General features: G+C 50.7%; 1 protein-coding gene across 1 annotated transcript in view; it reads left to right on the forward strand.

Annotated features, from left to right (window-relative positions):
* LOC103780686 (sodium- and chloride-dependent GABA transporter 1-like) overlaps nt 1-2327 on the forward strand; it is a 23526-nt gene extending 21199 nt beyond the window's left edge. Inside the window, exon 14 of the mRNA XM_008948375.1 lies at nt 2223-2327. Within this exon, the coding sequence (XP_008946623.1) occupies nt 2223-2327 (105 nt within the window). The remainder of the gene's footprint in view (nt 1-2222) is intronic.
* Nucleotides 2328-19657: the final 17330 nt, after the last annotated feature.

A 19657-nucleotide genomic window follows, 5' to 3' on the forward strand; every position in this document is an offset into this window, starting at 1 on the left:
GGACCTGGAGCACTGGAAGAAACTGGGAAGAAATCTTATGAGGCTTCTTAATGCAGAGAAATCCCAATTCTCAGAAGTCCCTGGCATGGTTACCTGGCATGTCTCATCAGAGAGATGAGCATCTTCCAGACGTGAAGCTGGAAAAACCTCAGGGCTAGGATCTGCCAGTGACAAACTTGCACATCAGTGGTTTGTCACGTGCTTTCTGAAGGGCACCCAGTGAATCCAGAGTTAAGAAGCAATGCAGACATTTATGCAGAACCTACAATGCCCACAGCTCTGATCTTGTTCAGAACATTTAAAAAATAATTTTAGCAAGGTTTTATGTAGCAGTAAATCACAAGTCTCAGTGTGCCATAGCTAGTAATTACTGTTAAGATTTTATTTACAGTGTTGACATTCAGTCTGGAGAGCACTGTGCACAAAGTACTTGGCTCGATGCTGTCTGCAGCAAGCTATGGGTGTAAGAAGTCACCACAGGGGTGTTGATTTCTGGCTTGCCCAGCCCAGCCCAGACACTACAGCCACCAGACATCATCTAAATCCCATGAGCTGGCTTCATGGATACTGTATTTTGAATAATGTTTAATCCAGAAATGTTTTGGCTGGAATTTCTGGACTGAGGTGATCTTCAGGGTCTCTACCTGTGAGGTCAAGTTGCAGGTGAATTTGACTTTCCTTCCTCCCAGCTCTCCATTTTGAATGGGCTCTGGTGGGGGAACTGGGCAGATTTGATGCCTCAGATCTGCTTTCAGTTTCTGGCTTCTCATGTGAGATTGAGTTTAGGTTCTTGCCACTTTATGTTGAAGGCCAGCAGCAATTCCAATAATAGATCCCTTCTCAGATGTTTTGAGGGCTCCTTATCCCCTCATAATATGAACTGGAAAAGAGGGAAAAAGGAAGAAAGCAAATACAGAGATGGGTTCAACACTTTGCTTAAGGTCAATCCTGTTTCCGCTAGGGATGGTGAAATCATGTCCTGGCATCCAGGGGCAGCTCATGAGCATGTTTCCACTCATCCCCTCAGCGCCTCGTGCAAACCAGGAGTGCCAGTCAGCAGTGTGAGTGGCTAGTGTGTACCCTCTCTGTCCCACTCTAACAGCACCCAGACACATCAGGAGACAGACCTCCTCCCCACTGTTCATAGACTGAGGAGTGAGCAGCAGATGGCAGCAGGAAGAAAGTAGGCTTCTCTCTGTCTCTCTGTGTGTTGGTATCAGAGCGACAGAGAGAATTTTTGGCCTCTTATATGCACAGGTCCTGGATTAGTTTGTAATAGAGCTGGAGCTGGAGGGAAATTAGATGCCAATGCTGAATAAAGTGGTTTTGACAGACAGGAAAGATTACAAGTCATTTTGATCCTACCGAGCATGAATATGAGGGGGGGAAATAAGCCCATGAATGGCAGAAACAGCTCTGTGAACATTTCAGGGACTTCACCAAGCAACAGCCACTTCAGAGATACTGGAGAGTAGAGGAGCTTGTTTCCCTTTGCTGGGAAGGGCTTCTTCCTGCCTTAGTGATGTTTATTCAGGTCAGGCTCAATCCTTCTCTGCCTTCCCTGCAACTTACAGCATTAGTCCCTCCCTGACAGGGAAAATGATTCATCACTCCTGATGCTCAGTCCACGTGCCTCCAGTGATGACTTGCCCCTCCATATTTTCCTGGTTTTGTGCTTCACTTCACTTGGCTCTGCAATTCTTATTTGGCCAGGTTAGGGTGCCAAAAACTGCTGATTGTTGCAAAGGTTTGTGTAGGTGAACTGGTCTGATCTGCGTCAGCAGCACAGACCATAACCTTGTCAGCCTGCTGTCCCTAGTTAGTAATGCTTTATAATCAACCCTAGTTGAAAAATTATGGAAACTGGGACAAGGGGTCCGTGCTGAAGCTGGTGACGTTGCAGCTCTGTCTTGTTCCTACTGGCAGATGGTACTGCCCAGTAGCAGTTTGCCTGTTACAAGGGTGTTCCCTGTGGTTCAGAGAAAAGGAGGACCTGCTGTGCAGTGTGCAGCACCAAAGCAAAGATGACTTGCAGAGGCTTTCAGCGGGTTGCTGAATGGTGCTGGAGGAGTAACTCGTGCAGCACGCACCATCCCCTTGAGCTGTAACTAGGGCCACCTCTGAGGCTTGCAGTGAGAGGTCCTAACTCTCAGCTGCTGCTGTGCCCCAGCTGTCCCACCACTCCCATCCCTGTCACGCTCTCTCCCTTCATTCCCGGGCAGCGTTTCCAGCAGATGACACAGCCCAAGCCAGACGTGCACACTCAGAAAAACGGCCTCCAGCCAAAGACATCCTTGAACAGGAGGGTCTCGGATGCTGCTGTCTAGGAAGAGAGCATGGACCTCCTTGCCCTGTCCTGTAGCTGCTCATGCCATGCTGTCCCTCGAGCTCCTCTGGCATACCTCGCTGTTCCTGGCTCCATGGTGGCTTTCGCTTGTTGAAGAGAGGACATGGTGGGGGAACCCTCTTGCATCTCTTCCTCCTGGCTCAGCTTACCAAAGCCCCATATGAGCTGACACCAGGGCATTGTGCGATGACTGTCTTCATCCTGCAACATCCTGGTCCAAGCTCTCAGGGAGGACCAGCAGGTGCCCAGGCCTTCCTCCTCCTGACAAGAGGTGATGTTTCTAGAGGGCTTAGACTGATCACTTTTCTTTTCTTCTTGCCTCTTCATGTGAACCTCCACGGAGCATCCCATAGCACACATCTGTGCCGTTACCCCAGAGAGCCATCTGACACCGGGTTTGAATTCCAGATGGTTCTAGCACAAACCACAATTAGAAAATGCATAACTGGATGGAATGTGACAGAACAAGGGGTTCCAGTGAGGATCCCATCATGCTGGTAGCTGTAGGACTTCTACTCAAAACTGGAGATGGGCATCAGGATTGTATGCTGCTCACAGGTGCCATGTTTCAGCCTTGCACAGTCTCCAGCCATTTTCACCGCGTCTATTGGGGCTGGCACTGTAAGCCAGAGCCTAGCAGAGTAGGCAGCATTTTTCTTCTGGAGCAGCCTGGAAGGCAGGAGCTCCTAGGGGAGCTGGTAGGATGTAGCCACCATGCTTAAACCCACTCCTGTGAACCAGTGCTGACTTTCCTTGGGAAGTGTCTGTACAGCAAGCTGCTGGCACCGTCACTTCCCGACTCCCAGCACACATGGCATAGGGGAGCGTGAGCTGTTGTAGATGGTGCTGGAGGAGTGTATAACACCATGGAGAGGCTGGGAAGTGTCTCACAGCAGTCCTAAAGCAGCAGCATATTTCTTGATTATAAAGCCTTGAGAGAGAAGGTAGCACATAGTAACACCATGTGCAGTTGTGACAGTGATGTTCCCATTTGTGATAGCCTCCCAATGACCCTATGCAGAGCTAGCCATGTGATCAGAGCTTTTGATGAGCACTTGTTGTACGTGTGCACACACAGCATGGCTCAGTGCAGATTAGTGTCTACCCTCCTCATGGACCCTGACAGCATCACCAGGTCTGCTGGTTTGGCTCCCTGCTGGCTCGCACTCCCAGGATCAGCTCAGAGTCCGGGAATTCATAAATGAGTGTTAAAGGAAAGTCATGTCCCACTCACACTGTGGAGCTGTGACATGATGCAGGCTGGCCCCATGCTGCTCATGGCTTTGACCCTGCTCTCCTCTGCTCTGCCAGCCTGAGGATTGGTAGCATAAAGAGGAAAGAAGTCATCTGGTGATTAAAGCCAAAGTTGGTCACCCTTGGGGTTGGGTCCCCTGCCAGCTTGCCAATGCATCTCAATTAAAGTTGCTTTAGTTGTGTAACCAATTTGTGTTTCTATATGTGGGACATGCTGGGTCCTGGCTCTTAGATGTTGTGGCTGCCAGGCCTCGAGTGTGTGTTTTGCAGTCTCCAACACCATGAGCTGAGATCACGCCCTGCCCCCCGTCTAATCATCAGAGTGTTTACGTCAAAAAAATTGCAACTGTTAAGTAGACATGAGGAAACGCTGAATTTACAAGCTTGATCTTGTAAAGCCGAAAGCCAAACACTGAAAGCTGCAATCATAGTTCATCACAATTAATCTCCACCAGTCACAGACATGCCAACTGTCCTTGTCCCCTAACTGCAAGCACTAGCACAGCTGAAATTTTCTGTTCTACTTTCACCTGTTTTTATATACTGGGTGACAGACGAAGCCATTTCTTATATACACGTGTGTCCACTGAAAGGGACACCAGTGTTGAAAAACAGATGTTAACCTCTGTCTGATCTTTGCAGTAACGAGCTTTACTGGAAACCTGCTTTTGCCTATGCATCCAGGTCACGTAATCTCCCTCCCCTTAAATACAGACTAAGAGTTGCGCAGGCAAGTGATGGGCAAAAGAGTCGATTCTTGAGCAAGGCCTTAAAACTGTGTAAAACTTTACTGGGCCTGGTCACATCTGAGGTAGACCAAATCAGTGTCAGTGGTCATTTTTGAAACTCTTGGTGAAAAAGCTCAGTTGCTGGGAGAGGTGTTCAAAGGGTTGTACCATCCAGGTTGTTCCTCCAGGGGAGTGGAGAAGGAAGGATCCAAAAAACAAAGCCCCATCTCTGGTGGCTGAGGAAATCCCTAAATCCCCTTTTTACTGTGACTTCAGTCCCAGCATCTTTCTGCCTTGCATGTGGCAGGTGCAGAATGTTGCTCCAGCTGTAGCAGCAAGGGCTGCCCTGCACACAGGATGCTGATGTGCTTGTAATAACAACATCTGATGAGATTTAACCCTTTGCTCAGTTTTCTGCCTGTGACCTTCTCCTTTGTTTTCTTTCCTGCCCTATTTGTTTTCATTCTCTTGCCTCATTTCTTCTCCACTATCATCCAACCAGTGGAAATTATCTACCTCAGCTTGCTTCTTCCTGCTTTTTTTGCTTCCACTACTGTCAAATTATAGCTCTCCCTCCTTTCTATTCTCCTTTCTATTCTTTCCTCATTTCTATCTCTGTATTATTACCAGCCTCACTTCCCTGCCTCTCTTATGCACATTCCTTCCAGCCTTATTAGTTATTCCTGTATGCCTGTGGCTCAGCTGCTCACTGTGTGCGTTCTCAACCCTTCTGCCTGCTGAAAGCTGTAGCTCAGGACCCCACAAAGGAGCTCAGCTTTTTACAGAATCCAGTCCCTAAGAACTAATTTCCATCCCAATATCAAGATTATAATGAAGTTCCTGTTATCTTCTCTTCCTTTTTTTTTTTTACACCAGAAAGCATTGTGCCAAGCAATGGTATCTCTTGGTATAACTAAAAGAGACATCTGAACCCATGTTCCACCAGTCGCTGCAGAGCTGTGCCTGTTGTGAAAGATTTTGTGGCCTTTCCTGTTTTTGAACTGTTTTATTTCCACCATGAATGTTTGGATCTGCAAAGTCTGGCATTCGCAGTCTTGCAGGGAGGAATCTGGCCTTATTCAGACACTATCTGACTGGTTCCCCTTCTCCAGCACTTCAAACACATCCCATTGTTAGTGCTAGAAGAGCCTTCCCCACCTCTGCTGCACGCAGGTTTCCTATCTCGGGAGAAGGTAGGGGTGGGGACAGCCCCTCGAGCTCACCCCATGCCTCAGAAATGCCACCATGGGCAGGTCCAGCAAAGAAGCCGTATCTGCATGTTGACTTTTGGAATTCAGATTTTGGATGCCAGCTGAAACACAAGTGCTGTGCTCAGTGCCAATGACTCCCCCGTAAGAACAGGTTTTGTGCTGCTTCCACGGTGTGTTACCTCTGCTGACAACCACTCTGCTCCTCATGCCTTTTGGCTGCCCCAGTAGGGCAGATACGTGCATGGCCAGGGGGTGGGGTGCTCCCTGTCCCCCATGCCATGGTGCAGAAGAGGACCCCTCTTCCCAGTGCTCACCCACAGCTTTCCTGCCTTTTCTCTGCACCCTCACCCTCATCACCTGCCAGACTCTCCCTCCCACCACATGCAGCCACTGGTATAATCCCCCATGAAACCTCTTAATTCTAAAGAGCTATTTAGGGAGCTGTGCTCAAATCCCTCTGAAATCCTCTTTTTCCCAAGGGCTGCGAAAAATAAAATAAATGCCATAGCCCCACCCTCTGCCGCAGCAGCTGGGATGAGGAGGGCAATGGGAAAGGCAAGACTGCTTCATTGCCACTCAAGTGCCACTTCCCCTGCAGATGCAAGTGTGATCCTCTCCTTTGAGAGGGGGAAGCTCTTCATGCTGCCATTCTCCCAGATGTTCTCCAACAGCTGGCAGCTGGTCCCAAAACATGCAAGACAATACCGATGCCGTGTGGCAGTGTAAGGCTTTGGCTAGCCCACCACCACCCAGCTGCAGCCTCCCCACAACTCTATTAAAGGATGTGTTGGCTGCAGTTGTGCTCTGTGGTGGAGCGTGCTCTTAAAGCCAGTGTCATTCTGGATGAGCAACTTGTCCTTATCCCCCTCTTGTCTTGGGGAGCTTCTCTCTGGATTGGGGGACTCTGATTGCATTTGGTGGTGATGACCAAATGGGGAAGGGGTTTGTGCCACTAGGGTGTTTACTGTGGTTTTGCATGTATTCAGGGTGATGGAGCTAGCACCAAGCACTCCTTTCCTCAGGAGCTGAGCACATTAAACATGGTCCTCAGCACTGAATGGCAATACTGGCCCTGGAGGCCATGCAGTGTGCCCATACATCATGGTTTTCCTCTCCTCATGTCTGATCCTGCCTCCATACAGCTCCAGCTACTGGTCAGAGTCCACCTGAGCAGCTCAGGGTAGGAAGAATAAGCCTGGGCACTATGAAACTTGCTGGTGACACCTGGGAGCTAGCTCTGAAGAATGAATGCAAAGATAGTTCTGATCATTGCACCCTTTCAAGGCCCTTGGAAAGGAGAGAGAAAGGATGTCAAGAGAGGCTTGAAGGATGTAGGCTTCCATGGGGACTGTCTACCTTCTCCCTCTCCACCACCTTGGCCACTGCAGTAGCCCTTGGGTCAGGTACCTGTCACTTCTTCCTCCCTTCTCTGATTTGCATCTTCTTGCTCGCCAGTCTCACCTTCCCTCTTTTTTTTCTTTTGCTTGCCTGCACCAGCTTTTCTCTCCTCCTGATCTCTGATTGGTGCCAGTGGCCTGTCAGCCCTGAATCACCGGACAGGCATGTGCCTGTTGCTGGGTCAGGCTATGGCCAGTCTGGCAGTGGGTGATGGGGCAAGAGGCTGGGACAGTGACCCTTTCCTGCTCACTTGGTCACCCCGTGCAGGGTCTGTGTCTCCTTCCTTCCCCAGAGCTTCTCACCCCACTGCTAGCAGTGCTTCTGCCTGGTCTAGGAAGCCAGCACAGTTTCATTGACATCCAACAGATGTCAGATGTATTCCTCTCCCCTAGTGACAGCCCTCCATAGCCTTGATGGAGAGGAACAAGTGTGCTGTGAAGGCGAAAGCTTTCCTCCACTTCCTGCCTCTCCAATAGTATGTTAAAGTGGCACTCGTGTCCAGGCCCACATCGGACCTGCTCAGAGCTGTGTGGCAGCAGTGGCATTACCACCTTGGCCCTCAGGGTTTGTTCAATGCATGAGGACCAACCCCTGGGGCTGGTGTCCCTCCCTCCAGCATGCTGGATACCCCTCTCCTGTGTGTTGGAAGGGCTGCTCAAAGGGTTGTGTGACTCTTGGCGTGGCATATCCCAAGAGGCTGGGACACATGTGAGGATGTTAACCACCAGACAAAGGATTTTAAGCCCCAGGGCTGTCGCCACTGGTGAGCCCCAGGTGGTGGCTCTGGGGCAGACACCCGGGGGGTGTTAGAAGCAGGGGTGGCATCCCTGTGTCCCCACTGCAGTGCTGGCTGAGGCAGCACTGCCAAGGGCAGTGTGGGGCTCCTGCCAAGCACACATCCATCATCCCTGCAAAGCTGTCAGCGGGGAAGTGTCCATGTCTGGAGACTCTCAGGAGAGGTTAGTGCTCCCTGCGTCGATACCTGACGGCTGTGATGCTGATGGAGATGTCTCCTGACAGCTCGATGTGATGCTGCTGTGCAGCCAAGAGAGTGGAACCAGCCTCCATCGAGGCCCCAGGGACCAGCCACAGCTCCTCGCAGGGCAGCACATGTCCCCACCATAGTCCCTGGGGACCGCAGCCCTCACCCCACAGCTGCAGCCTGCTGTGGAGGAGCCATAGAGAGCTTCATCCTGGCCATATTCATGCACCACAAGAGCTGTGTTCTGGGGCCCCCAGGGAGTCCAGATGTTTCTGCTTCCAGACAAGGAAACCCCCAAGGGAACCCAGTGGGAAGGGAATGTAAGTCACTAGTATAATAACAGAGGGGACTGGTCTCAGTGGTCCCTATTGCCACAGCCTGAGGCAAGTAACCTGCCCAATGGGAGCTTCTGCCCAGACACCACATCTCCTGTGAGGCTGGGGGCCGCCAGCAGAGCAGGCTGCCCAGCTGGATGCTTTTCTCCCTTTGAAGACTTCATGGCTTGGAGAAGAGTCTTGGCTGGTTTGCATTGCATCCTGCTGTTCAGGAAAACACAAACACACTGGCAATGACCCTGTAAAGAAAAGCACCTGCAAGTTTTGTGCTGACACTGCTGACCTGGCTCCAGACAAAACATGCCCCATGTTTGTCCAGATACGGGGTTCTTCAAATGTAAACTCAGCCCTTGCCATCAGCCTGAAGCTGCTTTCCATCTGCTCAATCGCTCCAAAGCTGCCTATGCAGTCTTGGAGGTACATCAGCCCCTGGGCTGGCCCTGAGGGATGAGGGCCAGGGCACGGGGCCCCCTGTGACTTGTGTGTCATCATACAGGCAGCGCTGCCCCCCCTGCCCTGCTCCCTGCTCATCCCTGAAGAGCCTGTGGCTGCAGAGCCCCGAAGGATCCCTTTTGGCTGCAGCCTGCCTTTGTCTTCATAGACGAGCCGGACCACTCAGCACCTTCTCATCTGTGCATACTTCTCCTTGGTGGGGATGAGGACAAGAGACAGAGAGGGATGAATGCCCTCATGCACTAATGGGCTGGGGACAACATCCCTCTCTGCCTCTCCCAACAGTGCCACAATGTCCCAGCTGAGCAGCCACTCTGGGTCACTGCCTGCCCAGCCCATGGCACAAATACTTCAGTGTATTTTTAAAGGGTTTGGTCCTGCAGGGAGAAGAAGAGCTGGCATCTCTATCCCCTCTCTGCACTTACTGCAAATGAAGGGATTAGGAATTATAATCCAAGATTCTTATTTTAAAGCAGCTTTTCAGCTCTGCGAGGGGAACTTGTAGCATGATGTTCCTAGGGGAGCTGAGTGACAGAGCAGCTGTCACAGCCATGGCCACCTCAGGCACTTGGGCAGCCAAGGCTTGGCAGTGGCCGCATAGGCTGACACTTTGGCAGGGAGGCAGGTGGGGAGTGGCGGGGTGCTCTGCAGCCCAGGGTACAGGGAGTGTCCCGTGGCCGGGCACCTGCCTCGGCACCGCACAGTGTGTCTGAGCGCCAGGCAGGTACTGCCATCGGGCTGTGCCAGTGGGCTCTCCAGGGGCTCCTGGATGCTTTGAGCTTTGAAAAGAACAGGGCTCTCTCTGGGGGTGGAGGGTGTAACGGTTCAAAATGGCTGGTGTCACTGCCATTTAAATGGGAGCGAGCTGGTTGAGTGGCACAGCCACGCTGCGTGGTGCCGCAGCATGGTCCCCTGCCAGTATCCCAGCCACTGCCTGCTGGGTTGCCATTCACCCAGCCCCACGGGGGCTGCCCCCACCCCCAGGAGCACCACAGACCCCTGGTCATTCCCCCAGCTGAGAGAACTCCTCTGCAGGGCAGAACCCTGGCACCTGAGAGAGATCAGGGGCTGCCAGTCCCTTGTGGCAGCACCTGCTCCTGGGGTGCTGAGTGCCAAAGTGCACCAGTCCAAAGTGCCCACAGCCCCTGGGAGGCTTCTGCCCTATACTGCTGGCAGCACCTGCCCTGGTGAGGCACCATGATCTTTTCTTTCTTTCACTTTTTCTCCCTGCTCCTTTCTCCCACTGTGTTCGTGGCAGACCTGTGTGAGACGTTAGCAAAGTGGTGGTTTATTCATCGTCATGTCTGCTGCCTTTCCCTCTGCTAATTATTATAGCAGTGCCTCTTCTAGAGTGAGTCGACAGATGGCTGGGGTTTTATCTTTGAACAAACTATTTAATAAGGGCTCCTGCTTTTCTCTTGCACATTTCTTTTCTGGCTGCATGTCCCAAGCTGCTGGATGGGTTGTCCTTTTCATTGGGGATGCCAGAAAATGTGAACTGAGGCTGAAGGTTGAGGTCAGATTGCAGGGGATGTTTTTTCTTTCCCCTTAGAAAAGAAAGATAATTCTGCTTAAAGTTCATGTGGCCCTTGCTGAGCAGTGCTCTCCCTCCCTGCAAAAGGGCGGTGATGGGGAATCGGTCCCCACAAGCAGGTGTGAAGAGTTGTGTCAGGGTGGATCCTGAGTGTGTAGAAAGCCAGTGCAAGTGCTGAAACCACCACACTGCCTGCTCATGCCAGCTGAAATCCAACTTGCAGGGACCTACCTGCCCTCTGGCTCACACATGGCTTTGCTGTGGGTGCAAAGGAGGTAATTCCTTCTGCAGGTGGAGGATCACAGGCTGTGTGACAGGAAAGACAGAGAGAGCTAATGGTGGCAGGGATTGGCTGGCCAGTACATGGGGCTGCCTTGGATGTGCCATGGAGCCACGCGTGACGTTTGCTGATGCTGACTGATGACTGCTTGTCTGCCTGCGCCATCACACTTGAAAGCTGCATGGCTGAAGCCTGAGACAAAATCTCAGCAGGCCACAACATCTGGGATCTTGTCCTTCTTGAGGCAGAAGCAGCTTTTGAGAGCTGGAGAGCTGAGAGGGGCAGGAAGCTCGTGCAGCCAGTATGTAGGCACAGGGAGGGCTCACTGTGGCCTCTTACCTTGATGTGCCTGATGGATATGCCAACTAAAGCTGAGATTTTCCCTCACCACTGTTGTCTCCCAGGCTCTGAAGGGGATGTACAAACATCCAAACTCTTTTGGACTTGCTCCAGGAGCAAGGGGAAAGCTTCTCTTTGCATGAAAGTGAAGACCAGGAAAAGAGGAGGAGGCTTTGGGCACTGGCTGCTTTGTGGCAATGCCTCAGTGGAGACCAACACCAGGCACCAGGTCCTGGTACAACCAGGATCACTTCAGTGACTATTTTTCCTTTTTTCATTGGTCTTTTTACTTGGTTCTCCTGAAGAGTTTGCAGAGCCAAGTGTCCTGGGGGCTTGGTACTATTGGCCCTGAGCTGCTTGCCCCAGCGTGAGGGTTAGTGTGGGTCTGGGCTCCCTGAATGGCAGGGCCGTGACACCACTTGTTGTTTTGTTTCTTCCTGCCTTTACTTCCCCCTGCCCAGGAAGATGAAGAAGTTTTTGGCAGTTTTTCCTGCATTTCACTTAGATAGTTACAACAGTATTAACACCAGCTGTCCCAGATCAGTCCTATTCCTGCCCAGGCTGCTTGTCCTGGTGGGGAAAAATCCCTGCGTATGATGTCCCAGGAGGGCTGATGTCCAGCTAGCTGCTGTCAGAGCCCAGCTGGCAGCTCCCCTGCCCTCCCTCCCCATGCCCTGCCCAAGCTTAGCTGTTTCATGCCTAGCCAAAGGCAGCACAGAGATGTCTGCTCAGAATATATGGATTTGTGTTTTCCTACAGGGAGCGCGTTGTCCTCATGATATGCTGCCCAAATACTTTGCTCCAAGTTTTTTATAAAATATAATGAAGAGCTTATTTCCAAAAGGTGGGGCAGGGAGAAAGGGGGGAGAACCTCCCCTGTTGCAGACAGCGGTGGGAGGCAGGAGGGTGTGGAGGCATCTGGGGCAGAGCCAAGTGTGACAAACAAAACCATGCCAGCAGTGAGGTGGTGGCTATGGCTGTGGGAGGAGTGAACATTCCCATACTGTCAGGCTGCACATAGTACAGAGGAGCATGAGGACACTTGCAGCTGCTGCCAAAGCAAAGCCCTGCAAAGGGTCACCCTTTCAGCACAAGTTGCCCTGGAATGACCCAGACAGCTGTGCTGGTGGCACTGGGTGGCAACGAGGGGTTACGGGTGGCTTTAGTGCCCTGGGCGTGGACACCAGCCCACAGTGGGGTGCGGGAGCAGGCTGCACTGTTGTCTGTGATTTAGCATCGGGAAATTCATGAGTAGCAAAGAGGGGCCACCAGCTCAGGGAAATTGTGAGTGTGCAGCTGGGTGAGTGGAGGAGAGGGGCAATTACTCTGGTTTCTGCCACTGTGTGATTCCTGTTTGATCAGCAAGTCTATGAGTAGTCAGCATGAGGCTTCTGTGCATTTGAGATGAGGAGCTGAAAGATATTGAAAAAAAAAACAAGCCTTCCCTAGTGGGAGAGAGCAGGAAGGTGTACATGGAATATCAGGATGGGCACATTTCTCTGTCAGGCACTTAAAGTGATTTTTCTGCTACAGCCTTGGCCCAACTCTGTGACCAGCTCTACCCCAGGCAGCCTCAAGGCACCAACACAATCCTTGCAGAGTCCCCCAGGTAGAGTGGAAGGGGACCCATCACACCCATCACACAACAGTGGCATTGCAGGCACTGTCACCTCGCTGGCCCTGACGAGGATCTGCAACTCAGCAGCTTTGGGTCTGTGGCAACCTTCCTGTCACCATACCATGCCCTGAGGGCTCCACACTTTGTGTTGGCTTTCGGATGGGTATCTGACCCAGGGACAACACCTGCAAAGCAGGAGACAGCAGGCTGTGTAGAGTTCAGTGGCAAGTCTTCTGCATCTCACGTGACAGGGGGTGGGTGGAACCCACTTACAGCAAAGCATTTAAAGTCCATCTTGGAAGTGTCAGAGAAAAACTGCAACTCAAAATTCACTGTGGAAAAGAGCAGCATATTTTGATCAACTCTGAATGCACTACACACATGTTATTCCACATTATGAATACTGTATAGATACAACAGTGTACAGATGCAATGTGACAGTTGTGGTATATGCTTTTTGGATGTAACCACTTTGTACCAGTACTACCTATTTGTGTCTACACAGTATCTGTCTGAAAGAGACCTGCCATCTTCTGATGAATGATAGTATGGGCACATTGGAGCAAGTTAGGAGTATTTCACATATTGACAATCTGGTTTTATTGCTTTCATCTTTACAGCCAGGTGTGTGATCTAAATATCAGGCAGAAGCTTCTCCAATAATCTCCCATTTCAAACATCTTAGAAAATGACGGTTTGGGATGGGCTGATTTATTATATATCCTTGGCACACAAAACCAGAAATGGAAGCCTCTCAATCCCTGGGAAGTTTCCTATGTATGTCTCAGAGGGATTTCTATCCTCCCAAGTGTTCCACTGTGAGTCTGGAGACCTAAGGGATTCTTTGGAGCCAGGAAAGAATTTGCAACCTATAGAAGGGTTATTCTAGCAGGTGCCACCTGAAGCCAGCATCTAGTCGACTCAGCTGTGGAGAAGCAGGTGGCCTTCCCCCAGCCATTGCAGAGGAGACCTTGCTTTGTGTGCACATTTGTCTCCGACCACCTCTCTCATCCCTGTGCTGAACTTTGTAAAAGTCTGTTCCATTACCCTTGGGGTTATGCGTTATGTAAATATGCATGTATATCTGATTTGCATGAGAAATGTCATTTTCCTTACGTGTCTCCCATCCAAATGTTAAGCAAGCCCGAGCCTACATAGCTTGTGAGGCGGGCTGCGGTGGCAGCTGCAGCCAGCACAGCTGTCCAGCTCAGGCACGGTGTGGCTGCATTGCCTGGTGTTCCTGTACAGCACGTTCAGCCCCGTGGAGAGCCGAGGTGCCCGTGTTACCTGCCCGCGGGCAGAGGGTGTGTGCGGCCACACGAGGCGTGGGCGGGTGTCTCGGGCTGTGCGAGCTCCCCCGTGGGCAGCCGGCGCCCAGCGCACGCCTTGGCACACGTGGCTGGAGAAGTGGCTCTCCTTGCCATGGCGCAGGGGGCTCCTTCTCCAGAGGTCCAGAGCTACACGGGAGCGAGCAGAGGGTTGGGGTCTGGCTCTGCTGCGTGCCAGCAAGACGGACAGGCAGGAGCTGCACCATGGAAGAGTTCTGCCTTCCCCCCATCACCACTCTCCTCTCTGCCTCACTGCAGGGGTGAATTTCACACTGAGTTGCCGCCTCTTAGGCAGGATTATTTCCTCCTGGTTTCCTTTGGATGTGATCCTCAGAGAGCCTGAGCATTGAGCTAGCTCCTGCTGCATTCGGTGAAAAATCAGCAGTAGCCACAGAGGCTGCCCCTGAGGCCAGCGGGAAGCCACGACACCCAGCACTCCTCAGGAGCACGCCTTGGTGTGTCACCCACGCCCCCAGAGCCCAGGGACACAGGAGAAGGGGCTGAGGCAAAGAAGACTTTAGTGCACAAGTGACATTTCTCAATATAATTTCTAAAACTCTATTAACTGAACAGATAAAATACCTCTGATCTATTTTTGTTATTTTGTTACAAAATATTAGCCATTTGGACTCTTTGCTAGGTGTGACCACACCACTTTTCCCAAAAGAAACTTTTCTTGGTGAAATTTACAGCAGGAAACAGGTACAGACAGACAGTTGCTTTCAAAAGCCTACACACAGGTAACACTTCTGTTGTTGTTTTTTTTTTAAAAAAAGACACGTTCAGATGGGGTTATGACTAGCGTTGAAGAGCTAGGTGACTTCAAAGCTGCTGTCCCAGGCATGGCTGTGAAAGAGCGGGCAGGACAATGACAGCTCTAGCTCACAAAACACTGCCAGCAGACCCTGGAGCCTACGCTAGCACAGTGAGGCAGCTGGTGGAGTGGGAGACAGAGGAGCTTGCTCAGCAACTTGCATTTCAAGTAGAGACTGATGAGCAGCAGCTTCTATGATTTAGGGCTCAGATTTGTTTTGGAAACCTCACAAACATGTACAGATAGTTGCAGGTTGAGCCTTTTGCAAAAGGTAACAAAACTCGACCTCTTAGAGCCCAGAGGCCCTCAAATACTTCCAAATCTGGTGGTATCTTTTTGTGAAGAAGTTTGAGTAGTGATGAAATTCTGGTTGTGGACCATAACCACACCTTTCAGATACAGGAAGGAGAGAAAAATGTGAACAGTGGGATGCTTTGAAGGTCTTGCAGAAAGCACTAAATGTTGCTACTGCAGTGGCCCAGACTATGGCATTAAAGTTATTACAGCGGTGGAACTAATTCGGGAATTAAACCCAAATTGTTTGCACTAAGCTTGATGCTCCTATCACATCTTTCCACCCCTTTGCTACTGGTATAAACAGATTAATTTCACTGGACCTGCACTAGCGTGAGCAAGGAACTCTCAGGGCAGAGCCTGACAGTTGGCATAACACAGCTCTGTAGACCTCATTTCTTCCACTGTCCAGAAAGGTCAGCTTCTCCTTTGGCAACTCACTGCCTGAAACTCATAGCAGAATAATTTCCACTGAGCCTCTCTTTTTTTCTACTCCCCTCCTTTTTTAATATAGAAGGACATGGATTTGGCAGGAAAAAAAAAAAAAAAGCACTGGCTCATTTGGGTCGATCTAATCTGTGCAGCAGCTTCCTGCTTGGTCCCTCCAGCTGAAGGATTGTGCTAGGTTCATGATCAGAATGACTGCTAAGAGCTTGTGATTTTTCTTTGGGCTAGTCCCTCCGGGTGAGCTGCAGTGTACATTTGGTCCTTCATTAGGTTGTCACTGACGTGCTCCTTCTAGCCTTCACCCTGCCAACAGTCTGCATGCAAGTGTTTATTGACAGTACTACACTGAGCCTGTGTGTGTTGCTTGGGTGTGGGAGGGCTGTGGGAGCAGACAATACAATAGATCAGATGAGGTGTAGACATGCTTTAAAGTGCTTGTCATCCTTCGAGACCGGCCTTCAATGGAAAAAAAATTCCATATTTTGAGGCAAAGTCTGAAGGGCTCAGCTACACAGTAGAATTTGGAGCAACCTGTTCTACGGCAACTCAGAATGCAGAAGTTTGGTGTCTCTCCAGCTAACTGTGACAAAAGATGTTTTTGCCACCAGGCTAGAAGACAGCAAAGGTTATCTACATTTGCTTCTCTGTCCAAAGCTCAAGGCCAACATTAGCCTTTGCAAGGTCAGGAAAATGGAGCCATCTTGCCCTGAGAGACTGCTGTGCCTCGGGTACCTCGGCATCTCAGTTAATTCACTTCCACCCTTCATCCAGCATGAAGAAGGGAGTCTCATGGAAGCTTCCCTATTTCTTCTTTACATTCTTGTAGCTCTCCCAATCAATTATTAAAGCAGCAAACCTCTCTTGTAGGAACTTCATAGACTATGTTATAAATATTTTATCTTAAAAAATTATTTCATCACGTACTTTAAGGTTTTTGTTGCTGTCACTTTGTGTTAAATGTCAAGTAAAATCTAATTTATTTATTTTAACACACATGGAAACCTTCAGTGGCTCACGGCACTCTGGGAAGAAACAAGCAAACAAGTACTGCCATTCCTCTCAGACAGTGAGCAACCACTGAGGAGGGAGGGCAGCGCCAGTCCCTCCTGGATGCCACCCACTTCACTGCAGCAGTGACTAAAAACAGAATCACAGCCACACACCGTGTTGACTGGACAATGGCAGATGACACGCGTATGGTTTCTCAGGAAGCTATGGGCAGGTCGGGTGAGATCCTGGCTGCTGTGAGGCAGCAAGGTGTCACTCTGGAGGGAGCCAGCAGCAGATCAGGCCAGCTGTGCCACACATCTGGCTGATGGGCGAGGGGCTGAGCCCTGCCTGGGGGTGAGGACCTCTCCCTGGGCCCACCTTTGAGATATGGAGAATCTTCACTGCCCTGAATGGCTGGCTAGAAAAAAAAAACTTCTCTGGTCTGGAGAGAGATCTCTATTCAGGGTTTTCTTACAATCTTTTCTGTCTTCTGTTTCCACAGCCCTCCCTGAGGCTGTGCCTGTTGGCTCCTGCTCAGTACACTTGCTAATGTGTACAAAAGCAGCAGCCCAGCGCCCTGCTCCAGCCAGAATCACAGAATCTTAGAACGCTTTGGGTTGCAAGGGACCTTTAAAGGTCATCTAGCCCAACCCCCTTGCAGTAAGCAGGGACACTTGTAACTAGATCAAGTTGCTCAGAGCCCTATCAAGCCTGACCCAGAACATCTCCAGGGATGGGGCCTCTGCCACCTCGCCAGGCAGCCTGTTCCTGTGTTTCATGACCCTCTTAGTAAAGGACCTCTTCATAATGTGTGATCTAAATCTGTCCTGGTCTAGTTTAAAGCTGTTGGCCCTCATCCTGTCGCTACATACCCATGTAAACAATCCTTCCCAGCTCTCCTGTAGGCCCCCTTCAGGTACTGCAAGGCTGCCATAAGGTCTCTCCAGACCCTTCTCTTCTCCAGGCTGAACAACTCCAGCTCTCGCAGCCTGTCAAAGCAAACAACAGCTAAGCAAACAACTTAGACAGACCTGTTGGCACACCTGGGTATGTGGTCAGGCTCAGAAATAAAGGGACCTGGAAGTGAGAAGGCTTCTGCCCTGGAGGGTGGCTAAGCACCCTTCACTCCAGCCCCTGTCCACTTCCCTAATCCCAGCTGGGTTTATGTCCAAGTCAAATAAGGACCATTTCTTCTGAACATTTCAACAAAGAAAGCAAATATCCGAAGAGGGGTGCCAGTTCCTGATGCCCTGCCGTTTTTATCACTGGCAGTAGCCCCAAAGATGCGCACACTGGCACAATCCTTAAGGAAATTGCTGTGTGGCTTTTGCCCCACAAGGTAAAAGAGAGTTTCCTGCATCTCTCTTTACTGTCTCCCCTGCCCTGACATTTTGCACATCCCCACCACTGTAAAAAAAAACCCCACCCCCTGCCACTCCTCACCCAATGGCTGCGTCATCAGCACCCAGTGCTCATGTCGCAGGCTCACACAGGAAGGCAGAGCATTTATTTCTTTCCCTCTTAAAATAAAATAAATAAAATAAAATAAAATAAAAATAAAGGCCCTACAAGGCATTCTGTCCTATTTTAAAATCCTAAAGTTGATCTTCTTAAGCCTCAAAGTGAGACAGAGTGAGCAAGACCAAAGCCTTTAAGCTAATTAATACCTTCCCCCCACTACTGCTCAAAAGAGAAATTTTTTTTCTAAAAATACATCTGTAGCCCATTTTTAATGCTGTCTTCTTTCACATCAGTGTCCCAAATAAAGGAGAGGAGCTGAGCTGTCATCTCTATCTCAGGATCTTCCCCTCCCCTCACTTTGAGCTGAGATAGGGAGGGAGAGAGGAGAAAAGGCCTTTGAGTCTGGCATATGGGCAGCTTTCCCATAGGAAAGGCTGATCGAGGCAAGAGTATAGGCAGGAAAGAGATACAGATGGGACCTCATGTGTGTGGTCTCCAAAAATCCCCTACCCTCTAATGCAGGAGGAAGAGCCCAAGTGAAGGGAACATCCACCTCAGAAGATGAACGTAACACTTGGCTTTGCTTTCAGAATACAAAAAAGCAGGTGGGCAGGAAACACAAAACCAGCTGGAAGGAGGGGAGCAGAGGTGTGCTTGTTTGACGCTAGAGAAGACAATCTTCTTGTGTGTCTCTGTGTGTGTGTGTGTTGAGGTGGGAGGGCACCTTTTGGTGCCATCTCTTTGGGAAAGCAATCACCTATTCCAGGAAGATCCCTGGGCTATTCCCTCCTCTCTACTCCCTCAGAACTGCTTGGTGTTTCCTTTAGTAAGCATGCACCATACATACGCTACCATACAGGTGTATTTACATGTGATGAGGTCTGCTAGGTCTCAGCAGAGGTCTCTGGTACAATGCTCCTGTATAACAACAGAAAGAGTTTTGGTGTTCAGAGTGAGGCCATCTTTGCGCTGTACTGCAGCTCAGGACAGTCTCCTCCTCTCAAGCTCTCCTTCACTCGTGCGCTCCCTCACTTGGAACCAGCTGCTGCAAGGAGATAATATTTGGAGAGCGATGAGGAGAAAGCATGGCATGTGGTACGAGTTCTCAGCTCCAGCTTAGCAGGCAGCAGTAGTGGTGGTAGTGGGAACTCCACCCCCAGGAGTGCCCTAAGGTCAGTCATTGGCATGGGTGAGTCCATTTTTCTCCGAGGCTGGTGAAGTTTTAGGGTGGGTACAAACCTATGGCCGGGTAAACGCAAGGCAGGGAAGGAGGCTGAGGAGGAGCAATCGGAAGACACAGTGCCTAGAAAGCAGCAGGTCATCAAGCCTCTCAGGAATAGGGCAGCAAAGTGCTACGTGGGGACAGCACGAGCATGGGAGGCCAGCGGGGCTGGCAGGGTGTGAGGATGTGTGAGCATGTAGGTTGGCAGTTTCTAGAAATGGCTCCTCACAATTAGCATCGTCTTGAGAGGAGACAGGGTTAAGAGTTGGGTCAGTTGGCTTTTTTTTTTTTCTTTTCTTCTTCTTTTACTAAAAAATAAATCACAAACTAGATCTCTGTAGGCAGAAAGGGTCCCTGGGAGGGAGTGGGGAAGGGAGACGGGGAAGTCTGTGCTGTTCTGGTGCTGGTGGTGTGGCTAAAAAAAACCGAGGGGGGGGTGCGGGAGCCACGTGAGTACCTGCGCCTCTGAAGCAGGGAGCTAGGGGGGCAATACTGGTGGGGGTGGTTGTAGGGAGGTGGTGGAGGTGGGAGGGGAGGCTGATGGACCAGCTTCATGGGGGTCCCGGGGAGCTCACTGCCCACGCCGCGCCAGGGGGTGGAGGTGCAGGAGTCAGAGGTGACG

Source organism: Merops nubicus, unplaced genomic scaffold (genome assembly GCF_000691845.1).
Source record: "Merops nubicus isolate BGI_N331 unplaced genomic scaffold, ASM69184v1 scaffold10629, whole genome shotgun sequence".
NCBI classification, from domain to species: Eukaryota; Metazoa; Chordata; class Aves; order Coraciiformes; family Meropidae; genus Merops; species Merops nubicus.